At 40.9% G+C, this 23159-nt stretch overlaps 1 protein-coding gene across 4 annotated transcripts in view; it reads left to right on the forward strand.

The window, feature by feature from the left end:
* The window catches only part of NCKIPSD (NCK interacting protein with SH3 domain), a 94225-nt gene that overhangs the window by 45785 nt on the left and 25281 nt on the right, over positions 1 to 23159 (forward strand). For all 4 annotated transcript variants that reach the window (XM_035106417.3, XM_088662323.1, XM_088662321.1 and 1 more), the window contains 3 exons: positions 1462 to 1549; positions 6061 to 6659; positions 22320 to 22490. In XM_035106417.3, the coding sequence (XP_034962308.2) occupies positions 1462 to 1549; positions 6061 to 6659; positions 22320 to 22490 (858 nt within the window). The remainder of the gene's footprint in view (positions 1 to 1461; positions 1550 to 6060; positions 6660 to 22319; positions 22491 to 23159) is intronic.

Genomic DNA, 23159 nt, shown 5'->3' on the forward strand with positions numbered 1-23159 from the left:
TAGGAAAGTGGACTGTGTTAAGGAGCCCAGGATGACGGGTGTGCCATTGGATGGGAAACTGTTCTCTAGTTGGCTAGCCACCTTTGTTATAACACTAATGGGAAGCAGTGTTAGAAGCAGAGATATGAAAGCTAGGAGCTAAATGGCACCTTAAGCCTAGGTTACAGGCACAGCAACGGAATGTCTAGGCGCGCTTTTTTATAAGAAGACTACAAAGCTGAAAATGAATGAACTGCAGCCAAAATAATATGTTCATTTTTCACATGGTCTAGCCCAGGCATCCCCAAACTACTAAAGTTTGGGGATGCCTGGTCTAGTCCTACCCCTGCCCACCCTCCTAATCTTCTTAAGAGGGTCTCTTCTCTAGTCTTCAGAGAGTAGCTGAAAGTGGGGAGGCAGAAAAAGGTCCTCCTTTCCTTCCACTCTGCAGTTTTAATCTGAAATCTTAGGCGCAGTACTGCTCCCAGAGCTCAGAAACTGCTCGCGCTAATGAAATCCCCTGTTGTAAAATGGGCCTAGAACAGGCATCCCCAAACTTCGGCCCTCCAGATGTTTTGGACTACAATTCCCATCTTCCCCAACCACTGGTCCTGTTAGCTAGGGATCATGGGAGTTGTAGGCCAAAACATCTGGAGGGCCGCAGTTTGGGGATGCCTGGCCTAGAACAATGGGAGTTTCTAACACGGATGGGAAGTGCTTCTCCTGTTTCCCGAAAGAAGAAAATTGAGCCTTAAAACCTGGAGCTACTTCTGTCTAATCCAGATGTCACAGAGGGACTATCTAATCTAGCCTCTGCCCCACTCACCTCCCTGCATTCCTGATCAAGCTACGCAATTAATATTCCAACCTTATCTGCTTGCAGAAGAATTGTGTGACTTTGGAAGTGTGCTAGCTGTAGGGAGCTCTAAGCACTGTGCACAAGTCAAAGCTTTCCTTGTCAGGAGCCTCTGCAGGGAATGAATGGCATTGTAAATGGCCTTGTCTAGCCTGAGACTTTTTTCCGGTTACAGTAAGAAATGCTCTGAATGCATTAATGTGAAGAAAACCTACATGCTTCTAGTCTTTGTCTTTATCCCTTAGAGAGCATAATTTGTTGCACGGATCGCTCCGAATGCATCTAATATGCACATGGCTTGCTGCCTCTGTGGAGGGGCTGAGAGGAACGCAAAGTGTACGTGTTTGACAGGTCTGTGTAACACAAGCGCAGCGCACTGCTGAACGTAGCAATTAAACATGCTGCTTGTCTTGTCCATGGGAGGGAGGAAAGCGACACGTTCAGATGGTTCCGCTTTGCTCTTGGAGGAAACTGATTATTATTAACATCACTATCCTCCAGCGACATCTTTAAGGAATGAGAAGAGCAATATTGGGACAAATTTGTGCACATAGAGAAAAAAATGATTTTTTTGATGCGTCTGTCTTCACTACTTCCTTTGATTGTTCTAAAATCTTTTCTTCTAGATCCCACCACAGCCACGCCGTGCTGCTCCTGTTACTCCGCCACCGCCAGAGAAATACAAAAACACACAGATGGCTGCCTCTGCTAAAAGTAAGAAAAAAAGCTTTTTGCGGCTGTATGACACTGAGGATCAGATGCATTGCTCAACTAACTTATTTGGTTGTCAATGATTAGGAATGTGGAAAACTTACTTATAATATGTCAGGCTGTTGGTCCATCAAGCTATGTCTACATCACGGTGGGGATCCTCTGAGTTACAGGCCTGGTTAGGCCCACCAGGCCTCCCCGTTTGAACTGTCAGGTCATTTTGGCCAAGCCACGCCCACCTGCCCTATAAACATCTGGTGTGGGGTGGGTAACGTACCACTGAGCTACTTCCGGCTGTGTGTGTTCCACAAGATGGAAAGGAGTATATTATAGATAGGAGTTTATTCCAAATGTTTTGGTTTTGTATTTTTTGCCATGGAACTTTGAAGGAGGCTTGCAGTCCTAGAACGATTTTTCCAATTGTTCTAATACCTTCTAGCAGAAAGCTTTCCAAACTTTTCATGTTGGTGACACACTTTTTAGACATGCATCATTTCGCGACACAGTAATTCGGTTTTACTAGCAAACCGGAGATTAAACTAAGCCTGTTCCAGCCCTGTAAGCAGTGTGGAGAGCGTTTGCATGACACACCTACACACTGCAGCCGACACACTAACATGTCACGACACACAGTTTGGACAGCTCTGATCTAGCGTGATTTCAGCTAGTTGAGAACTTCAGACTGTTCCCATATGATTCCCCTCCCCCCAAAAAAACACCCACCAGTCCTATGACTTATAGTTATTATCATGGGAAGATTTGCATGAATAATCACACAATATAAACATGCATATTTTAGAAAGCTTGGAAATGGATTGGTGTATCGTTGTGTCCTTTGTGGCTGGATTTAGGTATTCCAAAAACTGCTGGAATCTCTCCATCTTTTGTCAGTTAGAGAGATACATGTGCATATGGCTCCCACCTTAAGAATTTTGGTTCTGGTAGTAACTTGAAGGGAGAACTTGAGAGATTGATGATAAATAGCTTCATGGGAACCACCAATCCTCCTCCTTCCTTTCTAGTCAGTTTCAGATGAGCTGAACTTTGGAAGTGGCAGTGGTTGGTCTTTCCCAAATGACCTGGCTGTATTTGAATGACAGACATGCCTCTGTGCAGTTAGTTGGTTTGGCTAAGGTGCATAAGCACTTCTTGTTCTTCTTTGGAGTACTGCAACCAAGTGTACTGAGAATCCCAGCTTCCCCCTGACCAGGATGTGATAATTCCATAGATCACCAGGGGGAGCCCACTAATAATGCAATGATGAAGGCCTCAATTAAGACTGAGCTTTCTGGGAACAATCCATCCTGCTCTTTGTTTGGAGCTGAACATTATAGAAGCGGTGCTCTCGGGAACCATATTCTTTCAGCTTTTACCAGGAGGGTGTGTCAGTTATGTAACTGCTGGCCGTCAATGATGTATGTTCATTAAATCCGAAATGCCCAGTGTTGTTGAGAACAAAGCAGATAATTCTCCGGTGCTATGCTTTTTTTAAAAAAATAGATTATCCAAAAGGTCAACCTTATTCAACGGGAACTATTTTCTTCAGGAATGCCCAGTGCAGACATAAAATATAGCTTTAACCCTGGTTAAGGTTCCTAAGCTAAGTGTTGCCCCTTTAAGTCACCAGTGAGACCCACTTGTCACCTTGTAATCAGAAATGTTTGAGTGTCGGAAGCTGAGCCTAAGTCATAGACCAGGGTTGCTCATTGTGACTACTTTTAACCATAGTTATAACAGCTGTACACATAGCCTCTGTCCCTGCTTCATTCTTCCTTTCATGCACATAGTAAAACAAACCAGGAAATTGCAGTTAATCAAAGCTTCCCATTATGTCTGAAATGGGCAACTGTGGTTAATGCCTTCCAAACAAGTCGGGGAGCTAGAGGTGAATTTTAAACCATAGATCCATATCTGGCTTGCTTCTAAGCCATTAGTTTGGGCATCTTACCATTGGCTTTCTGCCTGCTTCCCCTGCTTATGCAAAGGGAGAAGTGAAGAAGGAGCAAAAGGGCCTTTTTAGGTGCATGTATAGATTCAAGCTGAAATTTTCAATAACAGTAACCCCAACACATCTAGAATCAAGGGCACTAGGAAGAAACTGTGTCCAATTTTTTCCCCTTCTGTTTCCTCTTCAGAGATAGATGGCTGAAAATCCAAAAAAGTTGGAAGGAACCATGAACCTTACTAAACTAGGCACATAGTGGGGCAAATACAACAAAAGCAACTCGTGTTGCTTATAAAACCAAACAGGAGGCTTGAGGTGTGATGGTCAAAGTATTGGATTGCGTGTAGGTACTAATAATTTACTTAGTACCAGATTGAGCACATAAAATGAGTTTCATTATTTAAAATTTAATCATGCTGGATTATTAGGTGCAAAGGAATTATGCTAGATCAGCCCTAGTCACCCAGGGGAAATTTATACTCTACTGAAGCAACCAGGCAAATGATAGCATTGAAAACTTGGTGTAAGGAAAACAAACGTTGGTTAAGTATTATGACTTAGGCCAAAAAGAATAAAGTACAGTACTTAAACTTGTGCGTTACTTGAGTCCTACTCTGTATAGAAAAGAGATCAGTAGGTATAGAGGTTACCAATGTTTCTTTTAAAAAATAATAAAGTAAAGGAAATATTCTGGAGCCGGATCCTGCTAGGCGTGTGTGCTGAGTACAAGGCAATGAGAGCGTGTTAAGTGATTCATTAGCAATTTAAAAATTATTCTTGGGAATTGAGAATAAATCTGTCCCCCTTTGGTTTTTAAGAGTGGTGGGTAACATAAGGGTGGCACAATTAATCAAGAATTAGAATCAGCGTTGTTGCCATTTGAAAGTACTGCTTCTTTACTTTTACAGATAAGGTTCTCAAGTTGTTCATCTATGTCACTATTTACTATGTATACTCTTCCTTGTCTTAGCAATGAAAGACTGACTGTGGGGTCTATAGTAGCCTATTTTGGAAAGATAAGGAATAAAACTTAGTGAAGGAATGCAGGCAGAATCTTAAGCAAGCCATTCCAGCAGTTGAACTGCTCGTACATATATGCTTGATTTGCCTTGAGTATTCAGGTTTGTGCAGGTATGAGTTTACTGCCACAAAACTAGCATGGTACTTAGAAAGCCTTAACCAGCAAGATTGCTAAAGAAAATAAATTACGCAAATCTAATAAGTAAAATAAATAAATATATACGTATTTATTAGGTACAAGCCATTCCTATTAACTGTAAAAGTTGTAACTGGTTATTTTCACTTCTTAACAACGCCAGCCATACAAGAGCTAATTGTAATATAATTTCTATTTCAGTGTATCTGAGGAAGTGTGCATGCACACGAAAGCTCATACCAAAATAAAAAACTTACCATAGTTGGTCTTTAAGGTGCTGCTGGAAGGAATTTTTTTATTTCGTTTCGACTATGTCAGACCAACACGGTTACCTACCTGTAACTGTAATATAATGCAAGGGTTTTTTTGTTACTGAAAACCAAAGGGCATCCAGAAATTCCATGCAGGAGGAAGATCTCTGACCAATTTTAGGATAAACCTTGTGAACCAACATCCCATTGTGTTGGTTAACAAGCTAAAGGTCAGGCACGCACAACTTTTTGGCCTGGAGGGCCTGACCTTTATCTCCACCCCACAGGCTAGGTTTGTCAGGTGGATGGGACCACATACTGGTCAGTCATATGACAACATAATGATGCCAGGTGATTGACACACAGTGCTCTTCACAGTGCTTTCCAAGCATCCAACATCCAACTGATTGTTGGGCACTTCTGAAATGCTGCGTGAAGCACTTTGTAAGCCGTGCACTTGGCGACTGTCAGTCAGCCAGAAGGGCCTGCAAAGCCCATCATTCAACATCTTATGACCTCACTTAACGTCCTGTGACTTCAGGCGTATGTTAAGTGGGCATTGCTTACCTGAAATAACCTTGTGGGTCAAATGGACAGCCCTGGCAGGCTAAGTTTTGCCCATGAGCCACAAGTGTTATAGAGGGGTGGCGGTCAGTACCTTTTACCTAATGATCTCTGTTGTTGACTTCGGTACATAGTACATTCTCAACTGGTGCTTGAAAGTAGCTGCAGAAAGGAAAAGGGGGATGCTTCAGCAATGGGCAGTTTTCCTCTTGTAATTTGAAATATGTAAGAAACATTATTCAAAAGTAATAGCTGTATGCTTAAAAATGAAGGAGAAAAAAAAGTGCATCTATTCCTGTGGGGAAAATCTCTTCCACCCACAGATTAATGCTTTTTAATAAAAACACTGGGATCTTTGAAGAAAATTCATGTCTGCAGAGCAGCTTTTTCTCCCTTGCTGTAAAGAGGTTAGTGATCAGGAATACTCAAGAGAGAGTTAATACAATTTTGCTTTGAGATAAGTGAACCAGGAAGGCTAGTTAAACTACTTTGGAAGCATGCACAATGAGCTTCTTAATGGACTCTGCTGCTGCAGTTTGTTTTCCCCCCTCCTTTCCTTTGATGCTGTTGCTAAGACATTTTAATCGTTGCCTTTCAGACGCAGTTGAAATCACCTCTGGGTCAGTTTCTTGTGCCTCCTCTGTAAGCACAACTTCGCTGGATACCTTGTACACTGGCTCAACAGAGTCTGCTCTCCCGACTGCTACTCCCAGCCCCAGCAACACCCCTCCCCCTGTCCCCAGCAGAAGTGCCCACACGATGGCATCGCACAGCTTGGATATTAGCCCTCCAGGGCAAAGAAAGCATGGGAGTGCAAGCAAATCACCCCAGACCAAGAGGGCTGCCCCACAAGTGCCCATGCAAGCAGGGGCTTTGGGTGCAAATGATGAGAAGAGCGTACAAGCCAAGGAGACTGTGCCAGTTGCTCCTGCGGAGGCAGAGGATTTTGGCTCCCTTTGCCCGGAAGATAAAAAGTCAGCTGATCTAGAGGATGCAGATCATGAATCACCAAGCCTAGTAGTATCTGTGCCAAAGACAATAGGTGCCGAATTGATTGAACTCGTCCGCAGGAACACGAATCTCAGCTATGAGCTCTCCCGGGTTGCCATTGGTGTAGTAATTGGCCATATTCAAACTTCTGTTCCTGCCACTAATAGCATCATGGAGCAGATTCTCATCTCACTGGTGGAAAGCAAGGTAGGAAAAATACATAGGTTGAAAAGCATTTTCTGTGGCTTACTGGCTGATAAACTTTGTTTTTAGAAGGCATTGGGTTTTTTTTTTGGTGGGCAGGCAGTAACAAGAGTTGGGAGCTCAAGTATTTAGGTGACTGAGGCAGCGTGGATCATATTCTGTCCAGCATATGAGGGTTGTGTGGTTCTTTTCGCACCCCCTGAGGATATGTCAGATGGTTGAACTTCAGACTAGCAGGATGTCCTTGATTTTTTTGTTCTAGAATCCCAAGATCCACCAATCAGAGCCAGGTGCAAAATGCATTGAATAAGAATTAAATAATTTTGAGCCCAGAAATTTGATTCCAGAACCCAAGCTGAATTGAGGTCACAGTCCTTTCAGACAAGAATCCGCTCCTAACTACCCTTGCCCCCTGGTGCATCAGAAGTATAATTTGTGGCCGGGAATTGTTAAACAATTGGGAGTCAGTAATCCTTGCCAATCTGCTTCAAATTACCCAGATCTACCAGTATATCCTACTTTCTGCCCATCCCTACTCTATGGTGTATTTGTCACCTCTGAAAGTAGCAGAATTCATGTTCGGTTACTGGGCTTTATTTATGAAGAGATGGTAGAATTACTGAACACTTTACATGCCAGAAGAGCAACAGAATAAAAAGGAAATGGGATCATGCAGTCTTGTTGACATCCTTATTGGTAAATAATACACTGGCAACGTAGGGTTAGGCATACAGAGAAATAACTGCATAGTTATTTCTGGCCTGCATAGTTTGGAACCCTAAATCGGAGATGATTTAGGCAGCAACTTAATGACCCTGGTTGGTATAGACTGAGTTAGTGTTATAAAAATAACAGTTGTCTATAAAGGGAAAAAATAATACAGAATCTACAAAGAGGTGGGTTCATTGAGAACTCCTGTTCAGCTTATTTTATCCAAAACCACATTTTGTTTTTGGTAAATTAAGAGTTCTAGAGATAATGCTGCCACACTGCTTTGTGTTCATATGGCCCCAAAATCAGATCCTTTGGTCTCTGTCAACCTGGGGTACAATGTTTTCTTTTTCTTTTATTTATATATACTGTAAACTAGTTTTATTTCTATCCTGCTACATCTTCTATTTACCAGTGTATGGTCTGAGGTCACTGCCTTGCTGAAGCTAAGCAGCTCTGGATCTGGTCAGTGGCTGGATGGGAGTCCGCCTGGGAACCATGTGTAAAAATCAGTGTGAAATAATCAAGTAACATCCTAGCAACATTATCACAGGACAGAAACAGCATCAAGAGCATTGCCATAAAAAGTGTGTTTGGAGAGGGCTCTTGATTTCCTGGCTCAGTGCACTCAATGACATGGAAAGCCAGATCTCCCACAGCTATGAATTACATGATGTGAGCACTGATTATGAGAAGGTCTGATCCGTGTCTTCTACACCTCACAGGTAGATAGATGCTTAACACAGATTCTGATGGGTGCAGCATGTAGGGCCAAGGTATATGCTTTGTTCGCAGTTTCCAGTTCCCTCTTTAACTCACCAAGTGTCATCTTCAAGCCACTTGAACTATGCTGGAACTGCTCGTTCCCCCAACATTAAATTGCACACTCTTGCCACTGACTCCATAGGCTGTCTGGCTAACTGGCTTTAAGTGGAAAAAAATATTAAATCCAGTTCCTTTCTGTTGTGTGGTAGTGGAGAAGGAAACTTCCTACTGACCTCTAATAGGAAAGCTTTATTGATGCTGGCAAGATTACAAAAGGGTTTAGCGAGGCATACAGATATGGAAAACTGTTTTGCTCAAAATTCAGATCAAATCATAATCCAGTTAGCTGTCCATGGTGAACAATCACTTGATGCAGAAGCGGAACTTCACATTTCTGGGATCATGTGACCCACTGGGTAATCAAGATAATTGCTTTTTAACTTGATAAAGTTGGCATATCAATATTCAGCCTCGATTCAGCAAAAACCTATAAGCAATTTCATGCTGCAGCCTTTTCTCCCTGCAACTTGTCTACAATTTGGCTTGGACTTTCTGTTCCTGTTCTATGGCTACAATACTTTGAGCTGACCGTATCCTGATAAAACGCTATCAAAACCAATTTTTTTCACTATCAAAACCAATTTTTAATTGAAGACTGGAAATGTGTGGAGTCTGTGCAACAAACTTTTGTGTAAGGATAATTTTAAAGGGTTGTATCTAGTGCTACGGCTACTCAGAGTTGCCCAATTGAAATTAATGGGCATGACTAGCTTAGGTCTCTTAATTTTAATGGGTCTACTCTAAGTAGGACTAGCACTGGATACAACCCAAAATGTGCAACCTCTCTTGTCACTTTTTCCCTACTCAGAAAAACAAGACCGTGATTTTCCCCCCATTTGGAAGCGTATGGCAAAAAATCATTAATATTATTAATTGCATTTCTGTACTGTTTTGTATATTAAAGACAAAATTCAAACACCACTTTAAATAATCAAATAAAACAATCCAGAATAAAACATTACTGAAGAAAGTCAAATATAAAGTATACAGTCAAAGCAACAGGGCAGCCAAGAGTGTCTATGAACCCAGGCAGTGAAGAAACTACCAAAATCTTAAAAAAACAGAGCTAAACCACAATCCTAGAAGTATTGTTCTGAGTTTGAGGGGCGGCATACAACAGTATTACTTCATGATTCATCTCAAGGTCAACCTATATCAACCTAATTGCATAGTGTTTGGGCGAACTAATTCAGCACTTATTATAAAATAAAATCTACAAGCATGAAATTGTTGACAAGGGAAGCCATGTGTATGAAGGTAATGCATAAAAATTATTCAGAGCCAGCAACAAATTAAAAAAAAAACACCAAATTAAATTTGCGATGATAAACTGTTGGAGCAAACAAAGCCTTAGAGCCCACATATTTTCACAATTGCTCTGAAGTTCTTTCCCCACCTTTTAACAGTCCACTTTATTTCCCATCCACAGGGTTTCCACTGTGAACCAAGCCGTTAATGGACATGAACGAGATTAATCTATTAGCAAAGCTCTCTAATCTGACTAACTTCTTGACATATCATGCTCCTCCTTAATGCACTTTCATCACTAGCTCCATTTATTTCACTTGCACTGCTAGGGTCAGATCTGCTCTTATTAAGTAACTAGCAGCTATTACTGCTGTATAGCCACCCATACAGTTGTTTCCAGGAACCAGACTATGCCTTACAAAAGCAACAGCCAACTTAAATGATTTATACTACAGTATTTGTAAGATGTGCCTTAAATTTATCTGTGTTTGTCATTCTGCATTTGGAGGGCAAAATTATACGCTGGAAACATCCAATCGCAATCTTTTCCGCTGAAGAGAACATGATTATTTTGGGAAAGTTCCCTCTGCCGCTATCTCGCCTCCACTGCTAACAGATGGAATGACAATTCTGCTGTGCAAACATGGCTGCACTTCTGCAAAAGCTGCTCTGCTCCTTTTCCCCTAAGTCCTGGCTAGCCGTTCTAGAGAGCCAATGGCACTCTCAATGTAGGCAATATTTTTAGGGTTTTTGTTTTTTTGAGTGGGTGTGCACAATCATCTCCCCCGAGCCCTAAATAAATAAATAAAAAGGTATCATTGTACATTACTCTGTTGACGACTGTGTGATAAATCCCCTATACTAACCTATGCTTAATGCAAGAGAGGGGGCCGGCATCTCAACAGCACACCCTAGGAGACTCCAGCCCAGATTAACAGTGCCGAGTGAGACAGACACTTAATTCAATTTATCGAGCCTCTCTCTAGGGTAGACCCTTTGGAAACTTAGTGTTTCATTTAGGAGCAAGCTCAGCTCCCTGGCTGAGTGTGTAGTAATTACAAGGTGTTTCCTTCCTCCTTCTTCTGGAGTTATAATCCTTTTACAGAGAAGGCTGTTTTACAGTGCAGTGGAGGCAAGTGCTTATAGATGTTCAGCAGTTTCGGACAGCAAGAGGAGTTTTTGGCTTCTCCTATTGCAATAATTATGCTTCCCCCACATTGCCTGTCAGGTATTCCCATCGTCATCTGTAGGCCAGTAACTCAAGCACTCTTTCCACAGAGTTATTGGGCAGCAAGATATGCTTTGGTGACTGCAGTCAAGGGACTTAAGGCACAGCCAGGTTTCCTGATCACACAAGGATCCCAGTGTTTGTCTTGCAAAACTGGAAGCACTGAACAGCACCAAGCACCAAGCTGGGTTTCTTTTGTTTATATATAAACTTACAATTATTTCTATCCTTGCATGTGAATCCCCACACCATCACCTCTGCTCCAAATGTAGTAACTTTCCCTGTACAACAAGTGATGACTGTCCAATTCCAGTACTTGTTTCAGCTCTGGGTCTGGCTCTCCCATATTTATAGGAGGAGGCAATATCATGAAGCATTTTCAATTGAAGACCCCATAGCAATGCAATGGGCCCCAGTCAAGAAAAAGCAAATCCTGTAGCTGCTTATAGATCAAACCAAACCCCTACAAGAGGATGCTTGGAGCTATTTAGTCTAGGGAGAATTAAAAAAAAAAAATAGTAAGAGGGGACGCTATGGAAGTTCACAAAATTACACATGGTGCAGAGAAAACACACAGGGTGATTTTCTTTCTCTCCTATTGTCATAATAGTAGAACCCAAAAAGCCATCCAATGAAGCTAAACAGTGGGAGATTCAGAACAAACAAATGGAAATACACACTTCATCTTTACGCAGTGCAGATACCGTAGTTAAAGTATGGAATTTGAAGTCAAAAGACGGCCAACATTAAAAAAGGATTAGTCAAATTCCTGTTAAGGCCTATAAAGACCATTATGTGTAGGCTTCCTACACAGACATTTGGTTGGCCACTGCAGAAGCAGAATGCTAAACTTGATAGGCCTCTGGTCTGATCCAGAATGGCTGCTCTTTTGATCTTATGGATGAATGCAGGTTTGCCACACTTGGATATTAAATAAAATGTGCAGAGGGCATGTGTGCAGGGGCACTGAAGTTACAACAGGAGCAGCTACACCGTGTGTGAGTGGGCCTTCAGCAGCCTGTCATTATGAGGATGTATGTTCTCTTACATTGCCCAAATGGGCAATATGTTAAAAGGCAATTTAGAGAAATAAGTGGAAACCCAAAGCTCAAGGGAAAGCTAGCTACTGCTGCATTTTAAAAAGAAGTCTCTCCTACATCAAAGGAGGCCTGAATTACACCTTTGGCTAGATTCTCTCCATTCCTGCCTTATTTAGGTATATGAGAGTACCTGAGAGGTACAAGTTCCCTCTTTTTGAAATTGCTTTCACTATAGAATAAGTGCAAGGACACCCTGGCAGACTATGTGCAACATCAGAGGTATGAGTATATTTATTTTCCCTTGATCCTTGTATTGCATGAACACGGCAGCGAGGCATACCTGAATGAAAAATACCACAAGCAATTCATCCTTCAAAAGAGCACATTGGGAATAAGTCTGTGGTAATGGATTCTAAAATTGATTTAGTAAAGCAGTGATTTGACTTTTAATTTAAGGTAGGAGGACAGAAGAAAGGATACAACTAATTAAAGAATGTAATATGGAGCCTGAAAAAAGGTTGCGAGATTTAGTATAGAGCAGCAGGAAGCTTTAATCAATGATGATCTCTTATTCCATTTTGGGGTGGGGGTGGGGATTCTTAGAAAATCTTTCAGCTCTCTCCTCCAATTCTCTTTTTTTTTTTTTTTTTTTTTTTTTTTTAAATTATATTTTTTATTAAACATTTTATCAACACACATACAGAACACAAATACAAAAAGTAAACATCAAAATACAGAAATACAAAAATACAAAAATACAACAAAAAAAATATATCATCTCTAATCCATTTTAATATTCATTGTCCTCTGGCTTCCCCAATTCCCTACTATCTGATTTTCTTTTTTATAAACTTCTGTAGCAGTTTCTAAATCATCCTTCTTACCCATCATATAGTCTCTTTAACACTTCAAAAATTTCATCTTTATATCATCTATCATATTTTCTCCCTTTCAATCTTCTATTATTTCCCTATTGCCTTAACTTCTTTATTTTCCTGGATGTTCAAAATCTAGTTTTCAAATTCATACCCTATGTATATTTTAAATTTCTTCCAATCTTTTAAAACTTTGTCATTTGTTTGGTCCCGGAGTCTTCCTGTCAATTCTGCCAATTCCATATAATCCATCATTTTCATTTGCCATTCCTGCCTCGAAGGCAGTTCCTCTTTTTTCCAATATTGTGCTATTAAGATCCTAGCGGCTGTGGTGGCATACATAAACAAATTAACATCGTCCTTGGGGATTTCTTCCCCAATTATTCCAAGCAAAAAGGCTTCCGGTTTTTTCAAAAATGTGTTTTTAAACATCTTTTTCAACTCATTATAAATCATTTCCCAGAAGCCTTTTATCTTAGGGCATGTCCACCACATATGGTAGAATGAGCCAACATCCTGCTTACATTTCCAACATTTATTGTCGCTTTTGTGATACATTTTAGCCAGCTTGACCGGCGTCAAATACCATCTATACATCATTTTCATCAAATTTTCCTTCAACACAGTACAAGCCGTAAATTTCATACCCTTCTTCCACAATTTTTCCCACTCCGACATCATCACATTATGACCCAAGTCCTTGGCCCATTCAATCATCACTGATTTTGTTTGCTCATCTTTCAAATGCCATTCTAGCAACAAATTATACATTCTAGACAAATTCTTGTAGTCTGTCTCTAATAACTCCGTTTCTAATTTCGACTTTTCTGTCTGGAATCCTATTTTTTTATCTAGCTTGAATGCTTCATTTATCTGCACATACTGAAACCAGTCACTCAACCTATCTTTCAGTTGTTCATATGGCCTTAACTTAAAGTGGTTTCCCACCTCCATCAGGATATCTTTGTATTTCAACCTATTCTCATCCATATTTGTCCTTTTAGGTTTCTTTGCCTCAAGTGGTGAGATCCACCTAGGAGTTTTTCTTTCCAATAGATCTTTGTATCTAATCCAAACATTAAACAATGATTTCCTAATTATATGGCTTTTAAAACCTTTGTGTAATTTTACTTTATCATACCATAAATATGCATGCCAACCAAACGCATTATCATGGCCCTCTAAATCCAACAAGTCATCATTGTCTAACAAAAACCATTCCTTCAACCAACAAAAAGCTGCGGCTTCAAAATAAATCTTTAAGTCTGGCAAGGAGAATCCTCCTCTTTCTTTTACATCAGTCAAAAGTTTGTATTTAATCCTGGGTTTCTTCCCCTGCCAGACAAATTTAGACAGTGTCTTCTGCCACTCTTGAAAACATTTCATTTTGTCAACTATCGGTAGGGCCTGAAATAAAAACAACATTCTCGGCAATACATTCATTTTAACAGTTGCAATTCTTCCCATTAAGGACAATTTCAACCTTGACCATACTTCCAAATCTCTTTGGATTTCTTTCCAAAGTTTCTCATAATTGTCTTTATACAAGTTCAAATTTTTTGACGTCATATTAACTCCTAGGTATTTCACCTTTTTTACACACTTCAGTCCTGTGCAATCCTCTATATTCTGTCTCTCTTGCAATGTCAAGTTCTTTTCTAGTACTTTAGTTTTCCCTTTATTTAACTTAAAGCCTGCCACACTGCCAAACTCTTGAATTATCTGCAGTACTCTCACTGCACTCTGTTCAGGGTTCTGCAAGGTCAGTACTAAATCGTCTGCAAAGGCTTTTAACTTATATTGTTTTGTACCCACTGTAATTCCTTTAACACCATCATCGTTCCTTATCATGTTCAACAAAACCTCCAGAACGGAAATGAATAGCAGGGGGGAGAGTGGGCACCCTTGTCTTGTTCCTTTCTCAATTCTTATCTCTTCTGAGACCACATTATTTACAATAATCTTAGCTCTTTGCTCAGAGTAGATACCATTAATCCCATTAACAAAGTTTTGGCCAACCTCCATTTTTACAAAATTTCTTTTCATAAAATTCCAAGAGATATTATCAAAAGCTTTTTCGGCATCTACAAAAATTAACATTGCTTTGGTGTTTATTTTCACTTCCAATCTCTCAAGAATATCTATTATAATTCTCACATTGTCTTTCATATGTCTACCAGGCAGGAATCCTGCCTGGTCTTTATGAATTAAGTCTTTCAACACCCTTTTCAATCTTGATGCCAAAATACTAGCAAATATCTTATAATCCACATTTAGTAAGGAGATTGGTCTGTAATTTTTAACCTGAGTCTTATCCACATCCGGTTTTGGTATCAGAGAGATAAAAGCTTCTTTCCAAGTCTCTGGTGCTTTGCCCCCCCCTAAAATCTCATTTGCTACCTCCATTAATGGTTGTATCAACCAGTTTTTTAATGTTTTGTAGTACTTGGAGGTAAGTCCATCAGGTCCTGGGGCTTTGTCGTTTTTCAATTCTTGTATTGCTGTTTCAACCTCCTGTCTTGTAATCAATCCATTCAGTAGGCTCTTTTGTTGTGTTGGAATTTTTTGCAGTCCATTTTCTTTTATAAACTTCTCAATTCCATCTAAATCTTCTTTTTCCCTTTTATATAACTGTTTGTAATATTTTGTAAAGCATTTCCGTATCTCTGCAGGGTTCTCAATAGATTTTCCTTCATCCATAATCTTTATAATTGTATTCTCTTTTTGTCTTTTCTTCAATTGCCAAGCCAACAATTTTCCACATTTATTGGCCGATTCGAAAGATCTTTGCTTCATTCTTCTAATTTTCCATTCAATTTCTTCATTTATTATTTGGGAGTACTGCACCTGCAAAGCTTTTATCTCTTTTTGAACTTCCTGACTTTTTGGATTATCTCTCAATTTTTTTTCTTTTTCTTTCAATTTGTCTAAAATCTTTTCCTTCTTTTCATTCCTCCTCTTCTTCCAAATTGTATTCTGTTGAATCAAGAATCCTCTCATTACTGCTTTGCCGGCATCCCAAACCATTGTAATATTTTGTCCTTTGTTCAGATTTAATTCAAAATAATCTTTCAACATCTTCTGGGCCTTATTATTTATCTGCTCATTTCTCAGTAAAGAGTCATTCATCCTCCATCTAAAAGAACCCTGCAGGTACTGTTTTAACTCCATTAAAACTGCGTTGTGGTCTGAATAAGTTCTGGGGCATATCTCGCTTTTTGTCACTTTTGGACATAAGTCCTTTGTAATCCAAATATAGTCCAATCTACTTCCTGACTTTTGCGAGTCCGAAAAAAAAGTGAACTCTTTTTCTAATGGATTTTTTAGCCTCCAAACATCTACTAAATCAAAATTCTCCACCAAATCAAAGAATGTTTTTGGAAGCTTGCCATCATTAGATATTTTTTGTCTTTGAGTTCTATCCATCATAGTCGATACAGCCCCATTAAAATCTCCCATCATTATGATCTTATAATCCAAATATTCCAACAGCGCAGTATGAATGTTCTTGAAAAAGTCTGATTTAGCTTCATTTGGTGCATAAATTCCAAGTATTAAACATTTTTCGCCTTGCAGAGATATTTCCACTGCGATATATCTCCCTGTTTCATCCTTAAACAATAGTCTAGGGTTATATTTTTCCTTTACATAGATGACTACCCCTCTTTTCTTAACTTTATCAGAAGATATAAATTCTTGGCCCAATAACTTATTTTGTAAAATTCTTCTATGAGTCCTAATTACATGGGTCTCTTGTAAACAGATAATGTCCAAATTCTGTTTTTTAACTACATGATAAATCTTCCTTCTTTTAACGCATGAATTTAGTCCATTCACGTTCCACGAAAGTACTCTTAACGCCATCTTGTTTTACTTTAAAGTTTAATCTTCGTCTCCTGGTCCAGCGCCAATCCCTGCTCCTGCTCCTGCCAGCAATTCTAAATCGAATGCTCCTGGTCCAGCTCCTGCTCCCAAACCTTGGCCTCCTCCAGTTGGTGATTTAAAATCCTCTGCGTGGCTTTCCAAAAATCTTCTTTTATCCTCAACCGATCGGATCTTGTATTCTTTTTGTTTGTATTTAAATGCCAGGCCTTCTGGAAATTTCCATTTAAAGAGAATATTTTTCCTCGTCAAAATCGTTGTCAGGTCTAAATATTTATTTCTTTTAGCCAAAAAGAATTTAGGAGTTTCTTTAAACAAAATTACCGTATGCTGGAGAACTTCCAATTTTTTCTGGTAGTGGTGACCTAGTATCTTATCTCTTTGCTCCTTTGTTTGAAAAACCACTATACAGTCATTCAAGAAATTGGAATCCTTTTTCTTTTTTGGGCCTACTCTGTAAGCCCTCAAAATAGTGGCTTTTATCTCTTCTTTGTCCAGGCCCCACCAATCAGAAAATTCTTGTGCGATTAAATCTCCCAAATCTCCTTTTCCCTTCTCCAGCTCCGGCAAATTCCTGAATCTTAATTGATTCTCCTTATCCCGTAGTTCAATAAAAGCAAGCCTAATTTGTGTTTCTTCCTGCAACTTTTCTAAGTCTGTTAGCTTAGTTGTTTCAATGTCTGTTACTCTCACATTTAAACCAGAGACCTGTGTTTTAACTTCCTGAAGATCTTTTTTCATCACACCAAATTCTTCTTTAAATTCCTGGAGACACTTTGTGGTGGCTTTTACCTCTTTAGTTAAACTTTGTAGACTCTGCTTATTTTCTTTCATAAATTCCAAAATTTGCTCTTGAAAAGCTTGATCTTTAGAATCCCTTCTCAATTGCATTTTTTTGTCGGTGCCCGACATTTTTTATTTATATATTCCACCTTTATGATTGCCAAATAATTTGTAATCCACCAGGCAGCTAATGTGCCTTTCCAAGCCAGAAAACTGTAATCCACAATGCAATTATTATGTCTCTAATTCCAAAGAGATGCCTTCTTTGCAGAGTCCCCAATTTTATAATCCACTTAGCAGCTAGCGTGCTAGACCAGTGGGATTCCTGCCCTTAAAATTATTTTGTAATCCACACAGCAGCCAACGTGCTGGAAATCACATAAGTTCTTCCACAACCAAACCAAAAGTCATTTGTAATCCACACAGCAGCTGATGTGCTGGAACACACTTTCTCTTTCTCCAAAACCCAAAATATTTTGTAATCCACACAGCAGCCAACGTGCTGGAATTTACTTTCGTTTCCTCTTAGTTCGAAACACCCCTGTATTACCAACAGAGGCTGCAATGCTGGAAAACACTCACTTTCCCCCAGCTGGCTCCCAAGGTCATCAAACCTTCTTGTAACCCAAACAACTGGGTAGGTGCTGGAAATCAGGCTCCTTTCTCACAGGCGGCAAGTACTTTCTTTCTGTCCATAGGGGTATAGTCAAAATCCAACAAAGTCTATTGCAGTCTTCTTAATATAACTTAGTTCCAACAATGTGGCAAGTCCTTAACTCCCAAATAACACTGTCTCCAATTTTACAAATAGTTAAAAAGAGGCAGACTTCAACAGCTCTTTTTCAGTTCTTTTGAGGCATTGTTACACTAACAAAGCCTCTATTCTCTGGCTGAGCTGACAGGTCCTCCGTTTCCAGCAAATGACTCCCTTTAGATCTTTATTGCTTAATTGCTTAATTGCTCTCTAAGTACACCTAAATCGTCTCCCCCCCCCCTCTCTATGGGGGAGGTTTGACAGCTCTCCAGAAAGAGTCTTAGAAAGAAAAAAAGTCTTTGCGGCTTCAGTAACTTTTGCTGCTGCCGTTTCAATCAGTAGAAAGGGGCTGGCTTCCTTCTTTTAAACCCCTTATCCGTGGCCAATTTATTCCAAATTAAATCAGATTAATATCCTAAGTACTCACGGTCCATTCTTTAGCCTTTTGTTAGGAAGAATCGCCCGCTGTTGCCATTCAGTCCTGCGGCTTCACGCTGTCAAGGAGAGTGCTGTGTCCACCATAGCGCTGCAGCTCCGACCCCCTCGCTCTCGGGGGCTCAAAATTAAGCCTTTCCGGGGAAGGGGGAGCCCGCAAAACTGCGCTGCCGGACCGTCCATGTTCTCAAGAAGCCCCTCTTGAGATTTCTGAGGGCGCCCGCTTCGCCGGAGCAGGGCGCCCAGTCCTTGACGCGTCGGTTTCAGCTCAGCTGAACTGAAACCCGACTGAATGGCTGCGCGGCACGACAGGAAGCTCCTCTCTCCTCCAATTCTCACGTTCCCCAGAGAGAACATAGTTAAAGTTGTTTGAGAAAGAAGCACTTAACTTCATGCCGAAGCTAGGACTGCTGTCCATACACACTTCATGAGTTTGTAAAAAACATCCTTACACTCTCAGAAACTATACTTATACTCAAAAAGCTTGCTTATACTCAAAAATTGGCCAAGCACTATTTTAGCTTGAGGCACCCTGATGGGCTGCACAGAGGTTCCTTGATGGAATGACCCTCAAGACAGGGAATTGCCCCCACCCCCAGTAGCACAGGGACCATGCTGCTATGAGGCAACCCCTTGGGGCTAGGAACAACATCTCAGTGTTGCAAACCTGTGAGGCCACTGCCTCATCACTATGCCAGTGTTCGAAACTCCCATTGTTCTAGGCACATTTTGTGACAGGGAATTCCATTAGCGCAAGCAGTTGCTGAGCTCAGGGCGCAGTACTACTGCACCTAAGATTTCAGATTAAAACTGCAGAGTGGAAGGAAATGAGGGCTTTTTTCTGCCTGCCCACTTCCTGCTACTCTCTGAAGACTGTAGAAGAGACCCTCTTAAGAATATTAGGGCAGGGGAAGGACTACACCATGTGAAAAATGAACATGATATTTTGGCTGCAGTTCATTCATTTTTCAGCTTTGTATTCTTGTTATAAAAAAGTGTGCCTAGACATTCTGTTGTTGTGCCCATAACCTAGGTTTAAGGTGCCATTTAGCTCCTAGCGTTCATATCTCAGTTTCTAACACGGAACTACACTGCTCCCACACTGCTGTCGACTAGTCTAGAGGTCATCTTATATGGCACATTAGTTAAGCCCTATCATGCTGATTACATGACAAAGTTAGTTATTGCACTAAGCAAATAGCTAACTTGGATCTTGAAATCATTATAGTTCTGTGATAAGTTACATCAACCCAACTTTCAATCCATATACACCCAGCGCACACATAGTGGCACTTCGGAAGGAAGGGCTGAATATAAATTAAATAAATGCATGAGTAATATATTGGAACTACAATTATGGCTGCTCAGCGTGGATAGAGGGGGGAAAGTTTTGAATGTGCAGCTGCCCAAATACACTGACCTTTGACTTCTTTATCATCATGGAGTGTCTGGTCATGATCCCTCAAAATGACAGTGTAAAACTAGGGTCTGACCTGTCTTCCAGCAACACAGCTTATTTGCACACCTTTGCTCGCAAACACCTTTTGTTTACACTCTAGCAATGAAACACTTTAGTTCTGCACTCTTCGGACTACCAACTCTTAAATAGTCGGCCAACTACAAATTTAGTTTATTTCTTACCCAACTTGGCAATATGGAGAGCATGGGTGAAATACTTTAACTAACTTCTGGATTAAACTTTTGCTGTTTGGGGACTTGTGTTAGGAATTTGTCTGATCACATCCTCAGCAAGGACTGAGCTAACTGTTCTGCATGTACCTTAGCATCATACTATGCTTTTCCTCTGGTTTGGGTCATATTATGGTCTGAATTGATCAGTTTGTGCAAAATCCTGCCCCAGACCATAGGGCTGGATAAAGACCCCCATCACTATAAATCTACATGAAGATAAAAGCATAAAGTTTTATCTTGGTCCTGAACAAATGTTGCATGAACTATCTATAAGATAGATAGTTATTTATTGTGGCATCACTTGTTTGGGGACACTCCTCCAGGAGAAGCCTGGTTTTTGTTTCACCAAGCTTTTATGGTTTTCAGGGCCTAGTATCTTTTGTCCTTATTCTACTCTCCCACCCTCATCCCAAATATAAGGCCTCGGGGTCAATTTCTGACATCTCAAGGAACTGCTGGGCATTCCTCACATTTGAAACTGCTGAACTACAACCAGCCACTGTAGTAGGGTCAGCATGCAGCTAAGTGAACTAATGGTCTGACAGTATAAGGCGGCTTCCAATTTCCTTCCTTGCAAATTGCTGAGATACTGAGAGATGACATTTCAAGGTGCTGGTGGCAAATTCTAGGGCATGTTTTGCATGGAAATCAGGCCTCTAGAGAAATCATCTTGCTCAGTTCCAACCATGTGTTATCCTTTCTACATGAATTACTTTTCAGAGTTCCCCGCACCCCCGGTCCACACTGCAAGTTAGCCGGCTAAGGAACTCTTGGCTGCATCTAAGCAACTGTATGGTTTTTGTTGTTGTGGGTGGTGGGGAGGCACCCCAAAAAAATTAGCATGATCCTTTACCTATTCCCAATATAGCACCAGTAGCGCTCCATCTAAGGAAGGGAGAGAAAGGGTTGGAGAAATCTGATAGAGTTAACGGTGCTTCTGTTCACAGATTTTAAATTAATGAGGTTGGGTGAACAGTGTGATGGGAGATTGAGATTCTTTAACTCTAAAATGAAGCAAGGCTCTTTTAGTTGGGTTCCTAGGGCTATGATTTTCATCACATTTTGGAAGCACATAGGGTCACTTTCATGCCTTGTGAGAAAATAAAAGTTGCACAAATAGGGAGAAATAGATTTATTATCTTCAAGAGAATCACAATTGCTTCATACACCCCCTCTGCCAATGTGAATTCACTTGTTTAATCAGGTTAATGGCATAGTTGGCAGGTGCAAAAACCCAACAGTTGTAAGATTCCCAAACTGCCTCCTTCCTTACAGATATGATTGTGCCCAATGAGCTGTATTGTGTTGACACTTCTGCTCCCCAGGTTGTACACATCTTTGAGGAATACCGTTTTCTGTGTACCACCTGAATTAACTAATTGTTCAAGCTGTTTGCCATCCGTTTCCCAGGACACTGAGCAGAACAGACATTTCAGTTTTCAGAGTACTAATTCATGCTTATGACTGAGGGCATTCTCATAAGTCAGGCATCCCCAAACTTCGGCCCTCCAGATGTTTTGGACTACAATTCCCATCATCCCTGACCACTGGTCCTGTTAGCTAGGGATCATGGGAGTTGTAGGCCAAAACACCTGGAGGGCCGCAGTTTGGGGTGTCTGTCATAAGTGATACTAAACCCGTTCAACCTCTTGTGGCCAGTTCAAATAAAACCTTTATTATTATGGCCAAGGACCATTAAGAAACCAGGGTAAGAAACAAATAGAAGACATTATCCGGATGTGGAATAAAATAAAGTAAAATAAGTCACTTCTGGCATTTATGGATGCCTGTGCATGATTTGAAAATGGCAGTTCATTGAAGGCCTTCACTTGGAAGGTGCACTTACCTCATAGCTGCCAAGTTCTCCTTTTTTTAAGGGAAATTCCCTTATGCTGAATAGGCTTCCTCGCGAGAAAAGGGAAAACTTGGCAGCTATGACTTACCTTAGCCCAGGCATCCCCAAACTGCGGCCCTCCAGATGTTTTGGCCTACAACTCCCATGATCCCTAGCTAACAGGACCAGTGATCAGGGGAGATGGGAATTGTAGTCCAAAACATCTGGAGGGCCGCAGTTTAGGGATGCCTGCCTTAGCCATTTAAATCTCAGCTGAAAATTAAATGATGGTTGAAAACAAGTGCTTTTCCATTAAGTGCTCACTGTTAAAGCGATGTGTATTATTTTTGTTGCAGGATCTTTGTTCAGGACTGCCTTCTGGTCAGATCTGCCATGACGAACAGAGGCTAAAGGTTATATTTACAGATCTGACCCGCCATAAAGACGATGCTCAGCAACGCAGCTGGGCCCTCTATGAAGATGAAAATGTCATTTGCTGTTACTTGGAGGAACTGCTTCGTATTCTGGTAATTTCCTGCTCTGGCTTTTGCATGGTTACTTTCTCAGAATTCTGTTCAGCAGAAATATAAAAATTTATTTATTTATTTTTTATTGAATTTATACCCCCACATATCCTCCCAGAGGAGCCCCGGGTAGCAATCAAGACAGTGTAACTTAGAGCTTTCCAAACTTTTCATGTTGGTGACACACTTTTTGACATGCATCATTTTGCGACACAGTAATTCAGTTTTACCCATTAAACCAGACGTCGGCAACGTTTTCTGCCCATGGGCCCATGGGCCGGAGGAAGCAATTTCCGGTGCTGACTGCCTATTTCCAAAATGTCCGCAGCGCCAGAAATCGCTTCTGCGGCTGCGTGGACGCGATTTCCTGCACCGCTCAGTGAGTCCCCGCGCTGCCCTGCGCCGGTTTACCGCAGCACGCGGGGGACTTGCCGAGCAGGCAGCTCGGTTCATGAGCGGCCTGTCAGCCAGATAAACAGCCTCCATGGACCGTATCCGGCCCATGGGCCAGAGGTTGCCGATGCCTGCTTTAAACTAACCCCTTTCCAGCTCCGGGAGGAGCGCGGGGAAGCGTTTGCTCAACACAACCACACACTGCAGCCAACACACTAACGTTACGACACAGTTTGGAAAGCTCTGGTGTAACTTTTTAGCTGGGGTGGGAATGAAAAA

The sequence above is a fragment of the Zootoca vivipara genome, chromosome 2 (assembly GCF_965207765.1).
Source record: "Zootoca vivipara chromosome 2, rZooViv2.hap1.1, whole genome shotgun sequence".
Taxonomy (NCBI): domain Eukaryota; kingdom Metazoa; phylum Chordata; class Lepidosauria; order Squamata; family Lacertidae; genus Zootoca; species Zootoca vivipara.